Source organism: Bison bison, unplaced genomic scaffold (genome assembly GCF_000754665.1).
Source record: "Bison bison bison isolate TAMUID 2011002044 unplaced genomic scaffold, Bison_UMD1.0 scf7180017864238, whole genome shotgun sequence".
NCBI lineage: Eukaryota > Metazoa > Chordata > Mammalia > Artiodactyla > Bovidae > Bison > Bison bison.
This window is the reverse complement of record NW_011494810.1, coordinates 3,015,836-3,035,448: the sequence shown is the minus strand read 5'-3', so window position 1 is coordinate 3,035,448 and position 19,613 is coordinate 3,015,836. Positions and strand designations below refer to the sequence as shown.

The window sequence follows — 19,613 nt, the reverse complement described above, 5'->3', positions numbered from 1 at the left end:
AAACACAATGCACCTACTTACTTGTCAATGTCTAGGGAAGTCTGAGCAGTTGTCACACTGTCACGTCTGTTCAAGGCCTCTCTTTGACTCCGAGTCAACACTTTCAACAAAAAAAGAAAGACAAGAAATAAAACAACAACAAAAAAAAAGAAGAAAATCTGTTAGCTGGCAGTAGACTGTAAATATAAAATGTATTGGAAGTAGAAAAGTTTAAAATTCTGTTCCAAATGGGAAAGGTGACTAGGAAACCTCTGCCTTTCTTCTATAGAGAATATTACTTACATAACATGGACTGAAACTGCCAGCTGCAAGGTATTACCATCTTTGCAATGAGATCTATTTTCCCTCTATTTGCCATTAGAAAAGTTTCTGTGTACTACCCCAACTTGCAGCACTCAGGGGAAGGATTTATACTTTCCCAATGAAAATTCTGTCTGGTGTGATATATGCTCCAATAAGATGCTTTTTGATACATAGCAATGACAGCTACATCTGAGTACCCACATTAGCTCCAATCTTTATAAAACACTGGAAAGGGTTCCATTTACCAGTGAGAAAAGCAGAGCTCAGGACAGTTAACACAAGTCTTTTCCACTACACTAGGACCACCACATCCTCCTAATTCTAGTGAATATAAACAGCTTTAGCCCAGGTGGCATACAAATTCTTTTCTCATACCAAAAGGTATGTTTACAAAAGCACATTCTCTTAAAGGGTTTTGGAAGTTAATTAACCAACTGTTTTTCAGTCTTCATTCCTTGCAGTTAACAAGAATTATGAACATCTCACTCCAAACCTTGCCTTTGTCCCTCTTGACACTTGAAATTCCCATGATAGAAGATTTAGAAAGGTTATCAGTTCACAAAATAATTTAGGTTGTGGAAGCATTTACCTAAACCAGAGGTTAGCAAATTTTTTCTGTACAGGATCAGACAGTAAGTAGTTTAGGTTTGGAAGGCCATATGGTCTCTGTTACAACTACTCAACTGGGCATGAGCGTTCCTATAGTAGGAAGGCAGCCATAGACAACATTATAATGGGGTGTGGTGTGTGCTAAGTAACTGCAGTCATGTCTGACTCTTTTGGAACGCTATGGACTATAGGCTTCCCATCAGGCTTCTCTGTCCATGGGATTCTCCAGGCAAGAATACTGGACTGGGTTGCCATGTCCTTCTCCAGGGGATCTTCCCAACTCAGAATCAAACCCAGGTCTCTGGCATTGCAGTCAGATTCTTCACCATTTTAAAACTTCATTTACAAAAACAGATGTCTGACTGTATTTGGCTCGGGCTGGCCATAGTTTACCTACCCTTCTAGTCCAACCTACCACTCATAAAAATGCCTCTAAAAGTATCCCTGACAAGTGATTATACGGTCTCAACCTGACTATGTCCAATTACTGAGGAGAATTCACTTCCTCCTAGAGAAACCCATTCTACTGCTACACAACATTTCTAGCTCAATCTGCATTTACAGGCTGTATGGATACGTTTACCCCCTTTTCCACAAGTCAGTTCTTTGAACACGGAACAAGCTGCATTACTTGTAACCTTTAAAACAGGTACTATATCTAGTCATTAAGCCAATCTGTAATAAGACTTGGAATACAGATCCTTTTGAGGGCCTAGGGTAGCTCTAATCCTTTTAATGATCCTCCAGACGGGTATTATTATTCTGTCCTATTTTAAAGGTACAAAAATAAACTCAGAGGAATTGACTTTGCCAAGCTATCACAACTAGGAAGAACAACCCAGGACATAGTCTAGATCTGTCTGATTCTTATAGCCATGTTTTATCTTTCGAGTTAACCTCTACATATACCCCAATCTGTTAAGTCTTCCATATGTGTGGCACCCCAAAACAGATCCAATATTCCAACAAGCAATCTGACCAGTAAAGAGAACACAAGAACCATAAGCTACCTCATCCAGACTAATTCAGCCAAGGCTGTGACAATCCTGATATTCTACTGGCTTAAACTGAACATAAAGGCAATTAAGATATATCCCCCTTCCTCCCAAGTCATCTTCAAAATGCCATCAAGACAGGTCTCCTAATTCTATGTTTGGGTAACTAAACTGTTGGGTATTTTTCCCCTTCAACAGGGCTTTATATTTATCCCTGTTCTTTTCAGTTGCACATTGCAGTCTGTTGAGATCATCTGAAGTCTTGATTCTGTCATCTGATGTTATACTAGCTCTCTGTTCCAGCTCTGCTTCATCTGCATATATGACAAGCATGCTTTCTACATCTTCATCCAAGTCACTGGGGAAAAATGGTTGTAAATGATTAGGCCAAGGACACGGAAAACTGTGGCATGTTACCAGAGGAGCCTATCTTCTCCTAGTCCAAATTTCCTTTAAATAGTTAATCAAGCAAATATTTATTGAGAATCTTTAATGTGTGAGTAACTTGGGGAGATAACAGGAAATTATGAGGCATGGTCCTTTCTCTTAAGGAGCTCACAATTTACTAAGGGAGACAGCACATACACCATACACTAAAATCACTGTAATACGTTAAAGAGATATGTATAATAAAACATGATCATATACAGAAGCAACTATTAATAATATCTTGTCTCTGGGGAGGATGACAGGGAGACCAGGGGACTAGAATAGGCAGTAGGCATATTTTTCACTATACAGTTTTCTATACTACTGAATTAAAAATTTTAAAAAGTATGCATTTACCTGAAAAAAATGAAAACTCTAATTCAAAAATATATGTATCCCTATGGTCACTGCAGCATTATTTACAATAACCAAGATATGGAAGCAACGTAAGTGTAACAGATGAATGGATAGAGAAGAGGTGATATGTGTGTCAACAGAATATTATTCAGACATTTAAAAAAAAAAAAGCCCTTGCCATTTGCAACAACATGGATGGACCTAGAGTGTATTATGCTAAGTGACGTAAGTCAGACAGAGAAAGACAAGCACTACATGATTTCACCTATATGTAGAATCTAAAAAGTAAAACAAACAAATACAACAAAACAGAAACTGAGTCACGGAAACAAAGAACAAATAGGGAGTTGCCAGGGGTGGGCAGCAGGGGGCAGGGGGCATGGACGGGGGAATTAGGCGAGGGTGATTAAGAAGTACAAACTTCCAGTTAGAAAATTAAAAGAAATTTTTTTAAGTTTCTCCCTTTTCTCTTCAAAGGGAGAAAAAGAGACCATCTTATAGTGAGGACTTAGGCACAAATTAGACTAGATGATCTATTTCTAAGTTCCCTCCAACTCAGAGATTTTATAAGTAAAAATAAAGTACTGCAGGAGAAAAACATCCTAGACATAGTTGTATAACCACCTACAAAACCCACCTCCTATTCTATCAGCTAACCCACATTTCTCCAACTTATGTACAAGGACTTTGAGAGATTTTATCAAGTGCCTTGCTGAAATCAATTCTTAGAAGATTGGCATTTCAGACTACATAAACCTATAAGTGTTTGCCACCCCTTCTCTATTTGTTCCCCATCTTGACTGTCAAGTATTTTTCCAAAAGAAATACTTAGAAATCACTTCAAAAACATGGCTAGGAAAGAAACTGTCTACAGAACTTTATATTAATATGAAGGTGAAGGTGTTAAGTCACTCAGTCATGTCCGACTCTTTGCAAACCCATGGACTGTAATCCGCCAGGCTCCTCTGTCCATGGAATTCTCCAAGGAAGAACACTGGAGTGGGTTGCAATTCCCTTCTCCAGGGGATTTTCCCAATGCAGGGATTGAACTCAGGTTTTATGCGTTGCAGGCATATTCTTTACTGCCTGAGCCACCAGAGAAGCTCTCTGTATATTAATTTATACCTCTGTAAATAGCATGTTTCTGTTATTTGTCAGTCGTTTTTCTATATCACAAGAACTTCTGAATCCAGAGATTCCAGATTTTGATTTGATCTCTTTACCATCTGCAACACAGTCTAGCAAAGATTACATGCTAATAAATATTAGTCAATTTAAGTCATAGCAAGGGATTCATGGGGAAAAAGGACTCTTATTTTATGAGAACCTTTTCTGTACCAGGGACTTAATAAACATAATTGTTAATCTTTACAACAGTCCTGCAAGGCACATATCACTATTTGTATTTTATATATGATGAAATAAACTGACCAAGATCACAAAGCTAAAAACAACAAAGAAACATGGCACCAAGAATAAAATATGAGTCTGACTTTAAAGAAATATATGTTCTTCTCTAAGAGCAGGCTGCCTCTCCTGGGAAATAAGATGGCAAAGGATGGGAAGACAAAAAATGATAAATGGGCAGGTGGAAAAGAGATTTGGCAGATGGCTGAGAATTATATGCTAATTCTATATTAAATGTTACGATCAGAGAAGACGGACCGGGCCTTGCAGCTACATTTTTCCTTTGAAAACTACCACCCCTACAAAGGAGCAGAAAGGTGGTAAGTTGCTCTAAAATAATCTCCTACTCTGGTTTATGAGTGCTGAGAGAGCCATTTCAACTAGCTGCAGGATGAGAATTCAATATGAAACTTAAATCCAAAAACTCAGTTGCTGGTGACAATAGCCAAAAATTTCAAAAGGGAACAATGGAGTCTGAGGACAACTCCAGGAGAACAACTACCTAGGCAAGGTAAGCAAAACAGAAAGGAGGAATATCACTGAGAGCTGAGAGAGCCACCCATAATCCTACAACCATTAACTCAGGTCTTTATAAACCACTGGATGGAAAACACCCTAGAAAACTGTACTTGGGACTTGACTTGGCACTGTCAAGATACAAAGAAGCAGTGACACACAATGAAATAACATGCATCAACTTTATAGTTGGATAAATCCATCCCCAAGTTTGGATTCTACTAGTTGTGTTGCCTTCCGTAAGTTACCTAAGCTCTCCGAGTATCAGCTGACTTACCCACAAAGTGACATGATAATAAGCATCTATCCCCTTGGGTTTTGGTAAGGCTCACATCAAATAATCCAAATAAGTTTAAGAGTGTTTACGCACAGAAAGCACTCAGGTGATGTTCAGTTCAGTTCAGTCACTCAGTCGTGTCCGACTCTTTTCGACCCCATGAATTGCAGCACACCAGGCTTCCCTGTCCATCACCAACTCCCGGAGTTCACTCAGACTCACGTTCATCAAGTCAGTGATGCCATCCAGCCATCTCATCCTCTGTCGTCCCCTTTTCCTCCTGCCCCCAATCCCTCCCAGCATCAGAGTTTTTTCCAATGAGTCAACTCTTTGCATGAGGTGGCCAAAGTACTGGAGTTTCAGCTTTAGCATCAGTCCTTCCAAAGAAATCCCAGGGCTGATCTCCTTCAGAATGGACTGGTTGGATCTCCTTGCAGTCCAAGGGACTCTTAAGAGTCTTCTCCAACACCACAGTTCAAAACCATCAATTCTTCAGCGCTCAGCTTTCTTCAGAGTCCAACTCTCACATCCATACATGACCACTGGAAAAACCATAGCTTTGACTAGACGAACCTTTGTTGGCAAAGTAATGTCTCTGCTTTTCAACATGCTATCTAGGTTGGTCATAACTTTCCTTCCAAGAAGTAAGCGTCTTTTAATTTTATGGCTGTAATCACCATCTGCAGTGACTTTGGAGCCAAAAAAAATAAAGTCTGACACTGTTTCCACTGGTTCCCCATCTATTTCCCATGAAGTGATGGGACCAGATGCCATGATCTTAGTTTTCTGAATGTTGAGCTTTAAGCCAACTTTTTCACTCTCCTCTTTCACTTTCATCAAGAGGCGTTTTAGTTCCTCTTTACTTTCTGCCAATGTGGTGTCATCTGCATATCTGAGGTTATTAATATTTCTCCCAGCAATCTTGATTCCAGCTTGTGCTTCTTCCAGCCCAGCGTTTCTCATGATCTACTCTGCATATAGTTGTTTATTACTATGTAATTCTTGTTATTAGTCTTCCATATTTATTTCTTAGTTGTATCCAAAGATGTAAGCCCATCTTTAAATCAACACCTACCAGCCTACTGGATTAGGTTTTACTCTTAAGTGTTTCCCATTCTAATTTGTATAAATAAAATGAAATAACCAAAGCATCACAGAACAATTACCAATACTATGTAAGCATCAGATCAGATCAGATCAGTCGCTCAGTCGTGTCCGACTCTTTGCGACCATGAATTGCAGCACGCCAGGCCTCCCTGTCCATCACCAACTCCCGGAGTTCACTCAGACTCACGTCCATCGAGTCAGTGATGCCATCCAGCCATCTCATCCTCTGTCGTCATCTTCTCCTCTTGCCCCCAATCCCTCCCAGCATCAGAGTCTTTTCCAATGAGTCAACTCTTCGCATGAGGTGGCCAAAGTACTGGAATTTCAGGTTTAGCATCAGTCCTTCCAAAAAAATCCCAGGACTTATCTCCTTCAGAATGGACTGGTTGGATCTCCTTGCAGTCCAAGGGACTCTAAGAGTCTTCTCCAACACCACAGTTCAAAACCAGTTCTTCGGCGCTCAGCCTTCTTCACAGTCCAACTCTCACATCCATACATGACCACAGGAAAAACCATAGCCTTGACTAGACGAACCTTTGTTGGCAAAGTAATGTCTCTGCTTTTCAATATGCTATCTAGGTTGGTCATAACTTTCCTTCCAAGGAGTAAGCATCTTTTAATTTCATGGCTGCAGTCACCATCTACAGTGATTTTGGAGCCCAAAAAAATAAAAACTATTTCCACTGTTTCCCCATCTATTTCCCATGAAGTGATGGGACCAGATGCCATGATCTTAGTTTTCTGAATGTTGAGCTTTAAGCCAACTTTTTCACTCTCCACTTTCACTTTCATCAAGAGGCTTTTGAGTTCCTCTTCACTTTCTGCCATAAGGGTGCTGTCATCTGCATATCTGAGGTTATTGATATATGTAAGCATCAGCACATTTATTTTCAAAATCCAAAGCAGACAAGCAATCAAAAATAAAAACATAAGACCTTGAACTGTAAACAGTGAAGACAATGGCTCCTTGAGTTAAACGTATATACATACAAAGAAGAGAGATTTGACAGAAGTTAGTCTCAGTTTATCTCCCTCAGCCTCAAAACCACATCAGCAGAAAATAATGGGAGGCCACAGAATTGTTTATGTTCCTGTTACGGCTGACTGTCCTCCAACTTAGCACTTTCTTAGTGAAATGTTAGAGGAAAAAGGAAAGGCCTGTTCCACTTGCATGTTGCCTGCTTCACTGCCGGCAGCCTTTCCTAAGAGACTAGACCCAACACAAAGGCTATCAAAAGAACTGACCATTATCTACCATTTTGAGACATGTGGCTATTTAAATTTAAATCTCAATTAGAATTAAATGTAATTTAAAATTTAGCTAATCAATCACATGAGTTAAATTTCAAGTGTTCCATAACCACATGCGACTTATGGCTACCGTGTTTGGTCCTACTGTTACAGAACATTTCTGTCACTATAGATAGTTCCACTGGCTAGCACTTCTCCTTTAAGAGATAACCAGGACTAACCCTTTATTGCCTCAAACTTGCTTACCTTGGACACCCTGAGAAATTCAAGCTTCCCGTGGCTTCTCTCATCACTTAGATTCTCATTCCCACATGACTCTAATCTGTCATCTGGGCACACTTTTCTAATATGACTCAGTCTCCCACTACTGCTCTCACAATAACTGCCCTCTGGAATTTGGGTCAGTAATCAAAAAAAAATTCCTTGATGTTCTTAACCTTCTTTGTGAAAGTACTCTTCATCTTCTTGCTGTAACTAAAAGATGGCTGTCCTCTGAAGGTACTGTTTCTCCCTGTACCCTCTTAAGTACTGGCTGTTTCTTCTTCCTTACAACTCAGTACCACTGACCCGGAGGTGGAGTAGATACCCTCTTACTCCTCACTATTGCTTCCAGACTACTGGAAAAACCTCTTTTGAAGCACAAACCATTCTGCTGCCCTTGCTACTCCACCTTGAAGAAGTCATCTACTATCCCCCTCATCACCCACCCCACCCACTTTCCTGGCCATTCACTGAACATTTTAACAGATGACTTACTTTGTTTTTGCCCCTCTTGCCATCATTCTTGATGATTTTAATGCCTATATATTAGCTGAAGAATATGCAAGTTGCAGTTTTTTGTAGTTCAACCTTAGGTTAGCTATGGTTCAATTCAGTATCTGTCCTCTCACTTCCTTGACCTTTTTGCTATCAGCTCCCATGGATGAGATTTTAGCTTTGCTCAAGTGGGACTGGGAGAGAGAAGTAAGCATAATGCCTTCAGGCATCCATTGCATGTAATGCATTAACCTCTGTCCTCTGCATTTAGAATAGTACCAATCAGTTATGTACCATCCTTGGGAGAAGTAAGGAAAACATTCCATTCATTTTCTGTATTCTGTGGTTCCAGTGAGGAACTCTGATTGAGCCTGTCAATAATGATCACGCCAGTTTCAAGACCACCACCACCTATCTTTTCCAGCTCACTCCTTCTAATACTCTAATTCTAATAATCCTTCAGCCCCACTAGAACATCTAATTCCAGGCTATCACCTTTTCGTTGTCCATCATCCTGTCACATCCTCACTTTCCTTCTTACCTAACTTAGATCTCATGGTGATCATACCAACTATCCCTCTGAATATTTTCTCAACTTATTTCTACTGTACTGCCTCGCAAAACCCAATTCTGGTTAATTCTAATTCACCACCTATTATGTGTCCCTACCTAAGCAGCACAACTGTGCTGACTATGCTCATGTTATATTTAAGACCCAAAACCTCAAGCAGCACCTCATTGTGGCCAGCACCTCAGTGTGGTTCTACATATTCTACATGTTCTACTGTCAGAAATTATTTCACAACTTCTATGCTATCCTCAAACTTTCAATATTCATCCTGACTCTGCTGTCACTATTCTATTTTGTTTCAATGTTGTTGTCATTGTTGTTCAATAGATATGTTATGTCCAACTCTTTGCAACCCCATGGACTACAGTATGCCAGGCTTCCCTGTCCTTCACTATCTCCCAGAGTTTGCTCAACTTCATGTCCATTGAGTAGCTGATGCTAACCATCTCATCATCTGCTACCCACTTCTCCTTTTGCCTTCAATCTTTCCCAGCATCAGGGTCTCTTCTAGTGGGTTGGTTCTTCACATCAGGTGGCCAAAGTATTAGAGTTTCAGCTTCAGCATCAGTCCTTCCAATGAATATTCAGGATTGATTTCTTTTAGGATTGACTGGTTGGATCTCCTTGCAGTCCAAGGGACTCTCAAGAGTCTTCTCCAGCAATTACATAAATATGAAACAATTATATTTGTTTCAACATAACACCTTTATTGGGATAAAATTACATAGTATATTCTGAGTATATTCACAGAGTTGTATAATTATCATCACTACCTATTTTAATATTTTCATTAACTAAAAAAGAAACTAGCTCCCATTAGCAGCCATTCTCCTTTTCCCCCAAACTCCCAGCCCTAGGCAACCACGAATTTGCTTTCTGTCTCTATGGATTTGCCTATTCTGGGCATGTCTGATAAACGGAATCATACAATATGTGGGCTTTTGTGACCGACTTCTTTCACTTAACATATGTTTTCAAGGTTTATCCACATTGTGGCATGTGACAGTACTTCATTCCTTTTTTTCCCCACAGCAGTTGCACCATTTTACACTCCCAACAGTGTACTGGGGTTCCAATTTCTCCATATTTTTACCAACATTTGCTATTTTCATTTTTTTAAATAGCCATTCTAGTGAGGATGAAGTGGTATCTCATGGTTTTGACTCACATTTTCTTAATGACTAATAAGGTTGATCATCTTTTCAAGTGTTTGCTAGCCATTTGTATATATTTTTAGGAGACAATGTCTTTTAATTGAGTCCTTTCTGATGTTGAGTGGTAAGAATGCTGTATATATTCTGAAATCTAGACTCTTTATCAGATATATGATTCACAAATATTTTCTCCCATTCTGTAAATTTCCTTTTCACTTTCTTGATAGTGTTCTTTGATGCAAAATAGTTTATATTTTGAAAATTTAATCTATTTTTTCTTTTGTTGCTTGTGCTTTTGGTGTCATGTCTAAAAATCCACTGCCAAAATCTAAGATCATGAAATTTACCCTTAAGAGAGTTTTATAATTTCAACCCTTACATTTAGGTCTTCAATCGATATTTTATAGATGGTCTGAGGTTCAACTTGTTTTTTCACATGCAGATATTAAGTTGTCCCAGTGCCATTTCTTTTTTTAATTTTTTATTTTGTATTGAAGTATAGCTGATTAACAATGTTGTGACAGTTTCAGGTGGACACCAAAGGGATTCAGTCATACAGGTCCTTGCTGGTTATCCATTTTAAATATAGCAATGTGTACCCCTCTATCCCAAACTCCTTAACTATCCCATCCCCCTATTCTTACCTTCAGCAACTATAAGTTCTTTTTCTAAGTCCGTGAGTCTGCCTTCTAAATAAGTTTATTTGTATCATGTCTTTTTGGACTCTGCATATATAAGATGTCATATGATGTTTCCACTTCCTTGTCTGACTTCATTCAGAATAACAATCTTTAGGTCCATCCATGTTCCTGCAAATGACATTGTTTTTGACGGCTGAGTAATATTCCATTGTGTCTCTGTACTACATCTTCTTTATTCAAATATTCCTCTGTCAATGGACATTTAGGTTGTTTCTATGTCTTGGCTCACAGAACAGTGCTTCAAGGAACACTGCAGAGTGCATGTATCCTTTCAGACCATATAGACCCACAAGTGGGATTGCAGGGTCATATGGTAGCTCTATTTTCTCCATATTGTTCTCCATAGTGGCTATGTCAATTTGCATTCCTACCAATAGTGCAGGGGGGACAGGATAGTTAGGGAGTTTAGGATGGATGGGTACACACTGCTGTATTTAAAATGGATAACCAGCAAGGACCTACTGTATAGTACAGGTAACTGCTCAATGTCATGTAGCAGCCTGGATAGGAGGGGAATTTGGGGGGAGAATGGATACATGTATATGTATGACTGAATCCCTTTGGTGTACACCTGAAACTGTCACTTCTCTCTACACCCTCTCTAGTATTTGTTTGTGGATTTTTTTATGATAGCCATTTTCACTGGTATAAGGTGGTATCTGATTGTAGTTTTGATTTACATGTCTCTAATAATTAGTGATGCTAAATATCTTTTCATGTGTCTTTTGGCCATCCTGGTCTTCTTTGGAAAAATGTCTATTTAGGTCTTCTGCCTATTTTTTGATTGGGTTGTTTGTTTTGATGATGTTCAGCTTCACAAATTTTGTGTAGACTTGAGACTAACCCCTTGTCAGTCACATCATTTGCAAATATTTTCTCTCAGTCTGTGAGTTGGATTTTTGTTTTATCATTTCCTTTGCTGCACAAAAGCTTTTGAGTTTAAGGAGATCCCATTTGTTTATTTTTATTTCCACTATTCTGGGAGTTGGATCAAACAAGATACTGCTGTGATGTATGCCAGACAGTGTTTTGCCTATGTTTTCCTCTAGGACTTTCATAGTGTCCAGTTTCACATTTAGGTTTCTAATTCATTTGAGCTTACATTCATTTGACCTTAATTCGTTTTGTGTATGGCAGCACCATTTCTTGAAAAGACTTTTTCTCCCACTGAATTGGCTAAGTAGGCTTAGCCAAAAACCTAAGTCAAAGCTGCCTTCATTCATCCTGACCCTCAGTCACAAAGTTTGACTGATTATCTCACCAAGAGATTCTCAAATCTGTCCGTTCCCATGACACTGCTTCATTACTTGTCTCCTTATCTCTAATCTCAATTCCTCTACTCTGTCTTCCAAAAATACTATTCCAAGAATAATTTAGGCCCCGGATTGCCAGTTGGCAGTACCCAGGAAGCCCTTCCCTAACCCAAGAATGCCACAATCTCCACACTTGAACAGAACTCTATGGGCATGTATCACAGCATTTTCCACACAACATTCTAATTATTGCTTTACCTATTTATTTCCCCCAGTCAACTCTCAATCACTTCAGTATTCCATATTCTTGGCATAAAATTGACACAAGATATAAATGTATATTTAATGAATCAATTAGTTTCTTATTCTCAAGTTCAGTGGAATCTTTTCTTGGCTTTAAAAACAACAGAATATTTCTGTAACTTAGATGAAAATGTCTCTAGAGTTTGATGTGAAATAAATACTCTTGAAATAAAAAGACCCTATCTGCCTCATTCCATTCAATATGCAAATTCATGTTCTCTCAGATACTAGGCTTAATAGTCTTATTCTACTAGTGATAGTTCATAACTAAAAAATCCTAATGACTATGTTGATACTTCCTAAATAAAGCAACACTAAAAAAAAAAGGCAGGCATCACTGGGTACAAGGAACAAATGAACAAATAAAGGCTCAGAGGCTTTAATTTGGCAAATACCTGGATACGATTCCAAGTCTGTTAAGAGTCCAAAGCCAGCACCACAATACCAAACTGCCCTCTTTGTTGTGGAGAAGGCACACAGGCATTCTGTCCCTACTCAAGTTGTAGCACTTTTCATTTAAGAGATAAGCTTGCCTTTCTCAAAAAAGTACACTTGAATGTTGAGCAAATGACCTTAATCTTCAGTGCTGCTGTAGCTGACCCCTGCATCGTTTCAACATTTTTCCATATAAGACAAAAATACTCATATAAAAATATGCTTGGCAGTGCCCCCACCACCCTGAGACTTAAAGGAAAGAATTAATTCTCAGAACAGAATTAATTCTGTGTCTTAAACCACACAATTCCTACTTAGAATATAGAAATAAAGGGTCTACACCATTATATTTTTATGAATAAAATTCTTCAATCTATGAGGTAGTAAATAATTTGGAGGTCTTAGAAAAGCAATCACTTGTGTAATCCCTACTAGTATATGTGTATATTTATAGGACAATCTTTTTCTTTAATAGTTGGCATTTTTATTTAAGCAATTTAACAATATGTAAAGATTCTGCCTGCAATGCAGGAGAACCAGGTTCAATCTCTGGGTCAGGAAGAGACCCTGGAGAAAAGAATGGCTACCCACTCTAGGACTCGTGCCTGGAGAATTCCATGGACAGAGGAGCCTGGCATACTATAGTCCATAGGGTCGCAAAGAATTAGACATGACTGAGCCACTAACACTTTCACTTTCATAAGGAATTTAATCATAATTCACATGTTCTGATCCATGAATTAAAATGTGGGAATCTACTCTGAGGAAATCACTTGAATTTAGACAAAATCAAGACAAAGATGTTCTATCAAAGCATTTCTATAACAATGAAAAATTTAAACAACCCAGTGTTCAAATACAGAATGAAATACTATGCAGAAATCGAAAAATAAAGGCTGAAAGGAAATAAGCCAAAATATTAACTGTAATTGCAGCAAGGAGATTAGGGGATGATTAGTTTTGGATGATTATCCTTCTATGTTGTCAATTTTTTTCAATGAGCATATATTCCTTTTATAATTTAAAAAATTATTTAAATATTGAGAGATACCGTTAATGAAATAATGGATCTGGGCAATGATCATCAGTGACTCTTAGTTGAATACGCTTTCAAATGGATGGATTAGGCTGATCCCACTGATCAATCTTAACATTATAAAAGAAAGATAACCAGACAGTACATACCTCACAATGATATAATACACCACCTATGAAATACTCTTGTTAAAAAAAAAAATCTAGGAACTTTCCTGGTGGTCCAGTGGTTAAGAATCCACCTTGCAATGCAGTGGACACCTGCCGGATCCCTGGTCGAGGAACTAAGATTTGACATGTCCCACTCCAGTGTTCTTGCCTGGAGAATCCAAGGGACGGGGAAGCCTGGTGGGCTGCCGTCTATGGGGTCACACAGAGTCGGACACGACTGAAGCAACTTAGCAGCAGCAGCAGAGCAAGTAAGCCCCAGGCCCAACTACTGGGCCTAAGCACCGCAACTAGAGAGTCTCAGAATTGCAATGAAAGATCCCACATGACGCAATGTGCTGCAACTACTGTAGCCCATGTGCTTAGAGCCTGTGCTTCGCAACAAGAGAAGCCACCAACACTGCAAAAGAATGAAGCCCCTGCTCACAGCCAACTAGAGAAAGTCTGCACGCAGCAACGAAGAGCGAGGCTGACAACAACAAAAAAATTTTTTTAATCTAAATGGAATCTGATCAAGCCTCAAATCAAAATAGAAGCTTCCAGAAAATATAGTTCAGAACAGAAGACCATGTTAAAGGTGACAATAAGCATACAATCAGCAAAATTTAGGAGGGAAATTCTGAAAGACAAAAAGCCAATCTCTTTAACAAACTATAAAGAAAACAAAGAGAAGAGGATACAGAGACTAAAAGAAAATTGAAAGACACTGGGACTTCTCCAGTGGTTCAGCAGCTAGGACTCGGTGCTCCCAATGCAAGGCCCAGGTTGATCCCTGGTCAGGAATCCCACATGCTGCAGCTAAAGATCCCACATGCCATAACTAAGACCCAGCACAGCCAAATGAATTAATAATAATAAAAAGGAAAGAAAGAAACTTGCAAGACATCAACCAAATGTAATACATGAACCTTGTTTGGACCCTGATTTGAACAAACCATTAAAAAAAAATTATAAGACTGAGGAAAGGGAGATGTTGACTGGTATGAAAATGGTGCTGTGGCTGTATTTTTTTTAAAAATAGTCTTTATCTTTTAGTATTACAATATTTATAGATAATCTGTCTGAAAATTGCTTCAAAAAATCTAGTGGGAGGTGGATGGGAGGAATGTTATATATAAAAAAAAGACTGGTCATATGTTGATGACTGTTGAAGCTAGAAAATGAATTCATAGGGATTCATAATACTGCTAAACAATAAAAATTTTTAAATGGTCTCAAAATAAACCTGCTGTTCAAAGCTAATTACTGGCATACATCGGAGATATTGTAGGTTCAGTTCCAGACAAGTGCAAAGCAGCAAATACTGCAATAAAGCAAGTCGCATATATTTTCTGATTTCCCAATGCATATGAAAATTATATCTATACTATACTATAATCTTTTTTAATTTTTAAAAATAATTTTATTTTTGGCTGTGCTGGGTCTTGGTTACTGTGCAGGCTTTTCTCTAGTTACAGAGAGTTTGATCAGGGATCGAACCCATGTCTCCTACATTGGCAGGTGAATTCTTTACCACTGAGCCACCAACAAAGCACTCTCTTTTTTTAAATTTTATTGGAATATAGTCGATTTACAATGTTGTGTTAGTTTCAGGTGTTGAGCAAAGTGAATCAGATATATATATATCTCCATTCTTTTTTTAGATTCTTTTCCCATATAGGCCATCACAGAGTACTGAGTAGAGTTCCCTGTGCTATACAGCAGATTCTTATATTGTAGCATTTTAAGCATATAATAGCATCATGTCTAAAAAAAATAATGTACATACCTTAATTAAAAATACTTTATTGCCGGGTATATATGTATACATATGGCTGATTCACTTCACTGTACAACAGAAACTGACACAGTAGTGTAAAGCAACTATACTATTAAAAAAAAAAAACTTTATTGCTGAAAAGTGCTAATCATTTTCTGAGCCTTCAGTGAGTTACAGTAGTAACATTAAATATCACTGATCACAGATCACCATAACAAACAGAAGAACGAAAAAATTTGAAATATTGTAAGAACTACCAATATGTGACACAGAGACATGAAGTGAGCAAAAGCTGTTGGAGAAATGGTGCTGACAGTCTTGGTTGGCAAAGGACTACCACAAATATTTTATTTGTAAACATACACACACACACACACATACACACACACACTAAAAGACAATGCAGTAAAACAAGGTATGCCTGTAAATAAAAACAAAAAAGGAAAAGATACACATCAAACTTAACAATGGCTTCGGTCAATTCAGTTCAGTTGCTCAGTCATGTCCGACTCTTTGCAACCCCATAGACTGCAGCACGCCAGGCTACCCTGTCCATAATCAGCTCCCAGAGCTTGCTCAGACGCATGTCCATCAAGTTGGTGATGCCATCCAACCATCTCATCCTCTGTCATCTTGGACTGGGCCAAATCATGGATGAGATTTATCTGAGTAAAATTTTCCAGTGTTATAAACCAACATCACTTCAATTAAAAAAATTTTTTTCCACTTAAATCTTCTATAATGAAGATGTATTGCTTAAAAAAAATTGTTAGGAGGCAAAATAGCATAATGACTAAGAGTGGAACTCCTGGATAAATGGCAAATTCCACAGCTGACATAGGAAAAGTCAAAACAACATTGTAACTTCTTTTAGTAGAAAGTAAAACTGATGGGCACATGACAAAAGGTTATACAAGGCACCTGAAAGGACTTTCACTGGTCAAATCTGGAACAATTTGAAAAGCTGCTAGAAAGAATTATGACACATTAAATTTTAAAAAATGAATTCATATCGTATTTTTTAAAAATTAATGGGGCTTTCCTGCTGGCTCAGCTGGTAAAGAATCTGCCTGCATGCAGGAGGCCCGGGTTTGATTCCTAGGTCAGGAGGATCCCCTGGAGAACGAGATGGCAACCCACTTCAGAATTCTTGCCTTGTCCATTCTTCCATGGACAGAGGAGCCTGGCAGGTTACAGTCCATAGAGTCAGAGTCAGACACAACTGAGCGACTAATACTTTCACTTTCAATGGGAAAGGGGAAAGTTTCTCTTATAGAAGAATGGCAGGAATACAAAAAAAAAAACAAAAAACCACCACTTACTATTATAGCAACAATTAATTTAAGCAAGATTCACCATTGGATGCTAAAACCATGGGTGAATGTCTGTTTGGGAATAGGCTATTTATACAGCCTCACAGTATATTATCCCACAGATGACATACTGATTACAAAATAAAAAGATATTTTGTGGAAGGAGATCTGGCAGACACTACCTTAGAAAGAGGATCAAATTTAACAACTCCAGTAACAAAACTGATATCATTTGCTCCCTGATGTAGTATGTTACAGAGTGAATATTTGTGTTCCCCTAGTACTCATGTCGGAGAAGGCAATGGCACCCCACTCCAGTACTCTTGCCTGGAAAATCCCATGGACGGAGGAGCCTGGTAGGCTGAAGTCCATGGGGTCACTGAAAGTTGGACAGAACTGAGCAACTTCACTTTCACTTTTCACTTTCAAGCATTGGAGATGGAAATGGCAATCCACTCCAGTGTTCTTGCCTGGAGAATCCCAGGGACAGGGGAACCTGGTGGGCTGCTGTCCATGGGGTCGCACAGAGTCAGACAAGACTGAAGCAACTTAGCAGCAGCAGCAGCAATACTCATATATTGAAATCCTAATGCCCAATGTGATGGTATTAGAATATGGGACCTTCGGGTAGTGATTAGGTTGAGAGGGTGAGCCTGTGTGAATAGAATTAGTGCTACTATAAGGCACTGAAGAGACCAGAGCTCTCTCCTTCCGCCACCTGAGGACACAGCAAGACGCAGATGTCTGCAACCCATAAGAGGGCTCTCACCAGAACCCAAGCATTCTGGCACAATGATCACAGACTTCCAACCTCCAGAACTGTGAGAAATAAATTTTGGTTGTATCTGTCAGTTCAGTTCAGTCGCTCAGTCGTGTCTGACTCTTTGCAACCCCATGAATTGCAGCCCGCCAGGCTTCCCTGTCCATCACCAACTCCCAGAGCCGGCCCAAAATCATGTCCATTGAGTCAGTGATGCCATCCAACCATTGTTGTTGCCATCCAACAACCAGTTGTATATAAATCACTCAATCTATGGTACTTTGTTGGAGCAGTCCAAGCTGAAAAAGACATGATGCACTTAGAGGAATATAACATTCTCTTTGTTATCATTCCTGCCCAAAAGATTTTAACATAAATTTAATCATAAGAAAACATGAGACAAATCCAAAGTGAGTAATATCCTAGAAGGAAAAGCCAGAGAGGACAAATTCCGTATTCTGTGAAGAAGCTCTGCCCAGGTCTCTGGCTGACTCTAGAACCATTCATGAAATAAACAGACTGCAGTTAAGGATAAATAACCAAACTGAGATTTGAACTGCTTCTCCACACAAGAGTGTGTAGTTGATTCTAATCCAGTGAACTGTCTAATGAAACAAAATACTTTTCTGAGATATAAAACACATGCTAGAACACCCACAATGTAAATTCACAAGTTCCAGGATACAATCCCTATTTGACATACAAGGAGAATCAGGAAAATGTGACTTGTTTTCAATTTAGAGGGGTACAACCATTTGAATGACTTCTTATCAGAAGCTGTGGAAGCTAGAAGATAGTGGAACAAAACCTTTAGTTGCTAAAAGGGAAAAACCTATCAACCCCAAATTCTATATTCAGTGAAGACTTCCTTCATGAATGATGACAAGGCCCTCAAACATATTTGTTGGATTGAGTGTTTTGGAGTTAAATCATATAGAACTCAATTGATGATATTTGAACAGAACAGTGCCCTATGAACAGGATTTCAGAAATGCAGATGAATCCTAAATGGATGTCAGAGATGTAGTACTTGAAAAAAAAAATGGCAGCATTTGATAATTCAAAAGATATTGATCATAAGAAGTTGAACTCCAATGACTGAAAAAACTAATATAATATTAATAGAACTAAGAAAATCAGAAAGAAGAGCTAGATATGGACTTAAAAGATGAATTCTGATCTGACTGGTTCTCTTTGAAAACCAAGCTCAACATTAACTTTTGGAAAAAAGTCACATTTTAAATTTCATACTAGTTATATTAATAAAATAGCATTTGCTTATTAATTTATCTTAACAATGCAATGGTTAAGGCAAAGATTAAAAAATAAGTAAAAGAGTTAAAAGTCAGACAAACAGAATTTTAAAATATATAAACTTAAAAAAAAAAGAATGATGGTGAAATCAATACATTTTCCAGATAAATAAATTATTAAGCAATTATTATGGAAGTTTGTTGCCAGCAGGCCCACACTGTAAGAAATACTAAAGGCAATTCTTCAGACTGAAAGGGATCATCAAGAACTGAAGAATATAAAAAATGGTAAATATCTAGAAAAGATCATTTTCCTCTTAATTTCTTTACAATCCACAGCAAAAAACTGTAACATTGTTTTACAGGATTTATAATCTATGTAGATATATGACAACTACAGCATAAGAGAAAGGGTAAGGTAGTAAATGGACTTTTATAGTTATAAGATTTCTATACTCTTCATAAAGTGGTATTAACTCTAAGCAGACTGTGGAAGACTACCTTCCACCAAGAGTAGCCACTAAAAATAGTTATAGCTTTAAAAAATAAAAGTGAAAAAAAGTAATTTTATAATTCCAATAATCAAAAGAAGATAGAAAATAAGAAAAAAAACAAAAGAGACAAAAATTTAAAAACAAAATGGTAGACCTAAATCTAATCACATAATTAAACAATTAATTTTCCAATTAAAAATTAGTGTCAGAATGGGTAAAAAGCATGACTCAACGATACAGTGTCTACAAGACACATACTTTAAAAATATATGTATATATATTTTTTCATGTTAAAAGTGAGCTTTCCTGGTGGCTCAACTGGTAAAGAATCCACTGCGATGTGGGAGACCTGGGTTTGATCCCTGGGTTGGGAAGATCCCCTGGAGAAGGGAATGGCTACCCACTCC

General features: G+C 38.2%; 1 protein-coding gene across 3 annotated transcripts in view; it reads right to left on the bottom strand.

Annotated features, from left to right (window-relative positions):
- The window catches only part of UIMC1 (ubiquitin interaction motif containing 1), a 139,150-nt gene that overhangs the window by 6,761 nt on the left and 112,776 nt on the right, over positions 1-19,613 (bottom strand). For all 3 annotated transcript variants that reach the window (XM_010846582.1, XM_010846581.1, XM_010846583.1), the window contains one exon: positions 22-100. In XM_010846582.1, the coding sequence (XP_010844884.1) occupies positions 22-100 (79 nt within the window). The remainder of the gene's footprint in view (positions 1-21; positions 101-19,613) is intronic.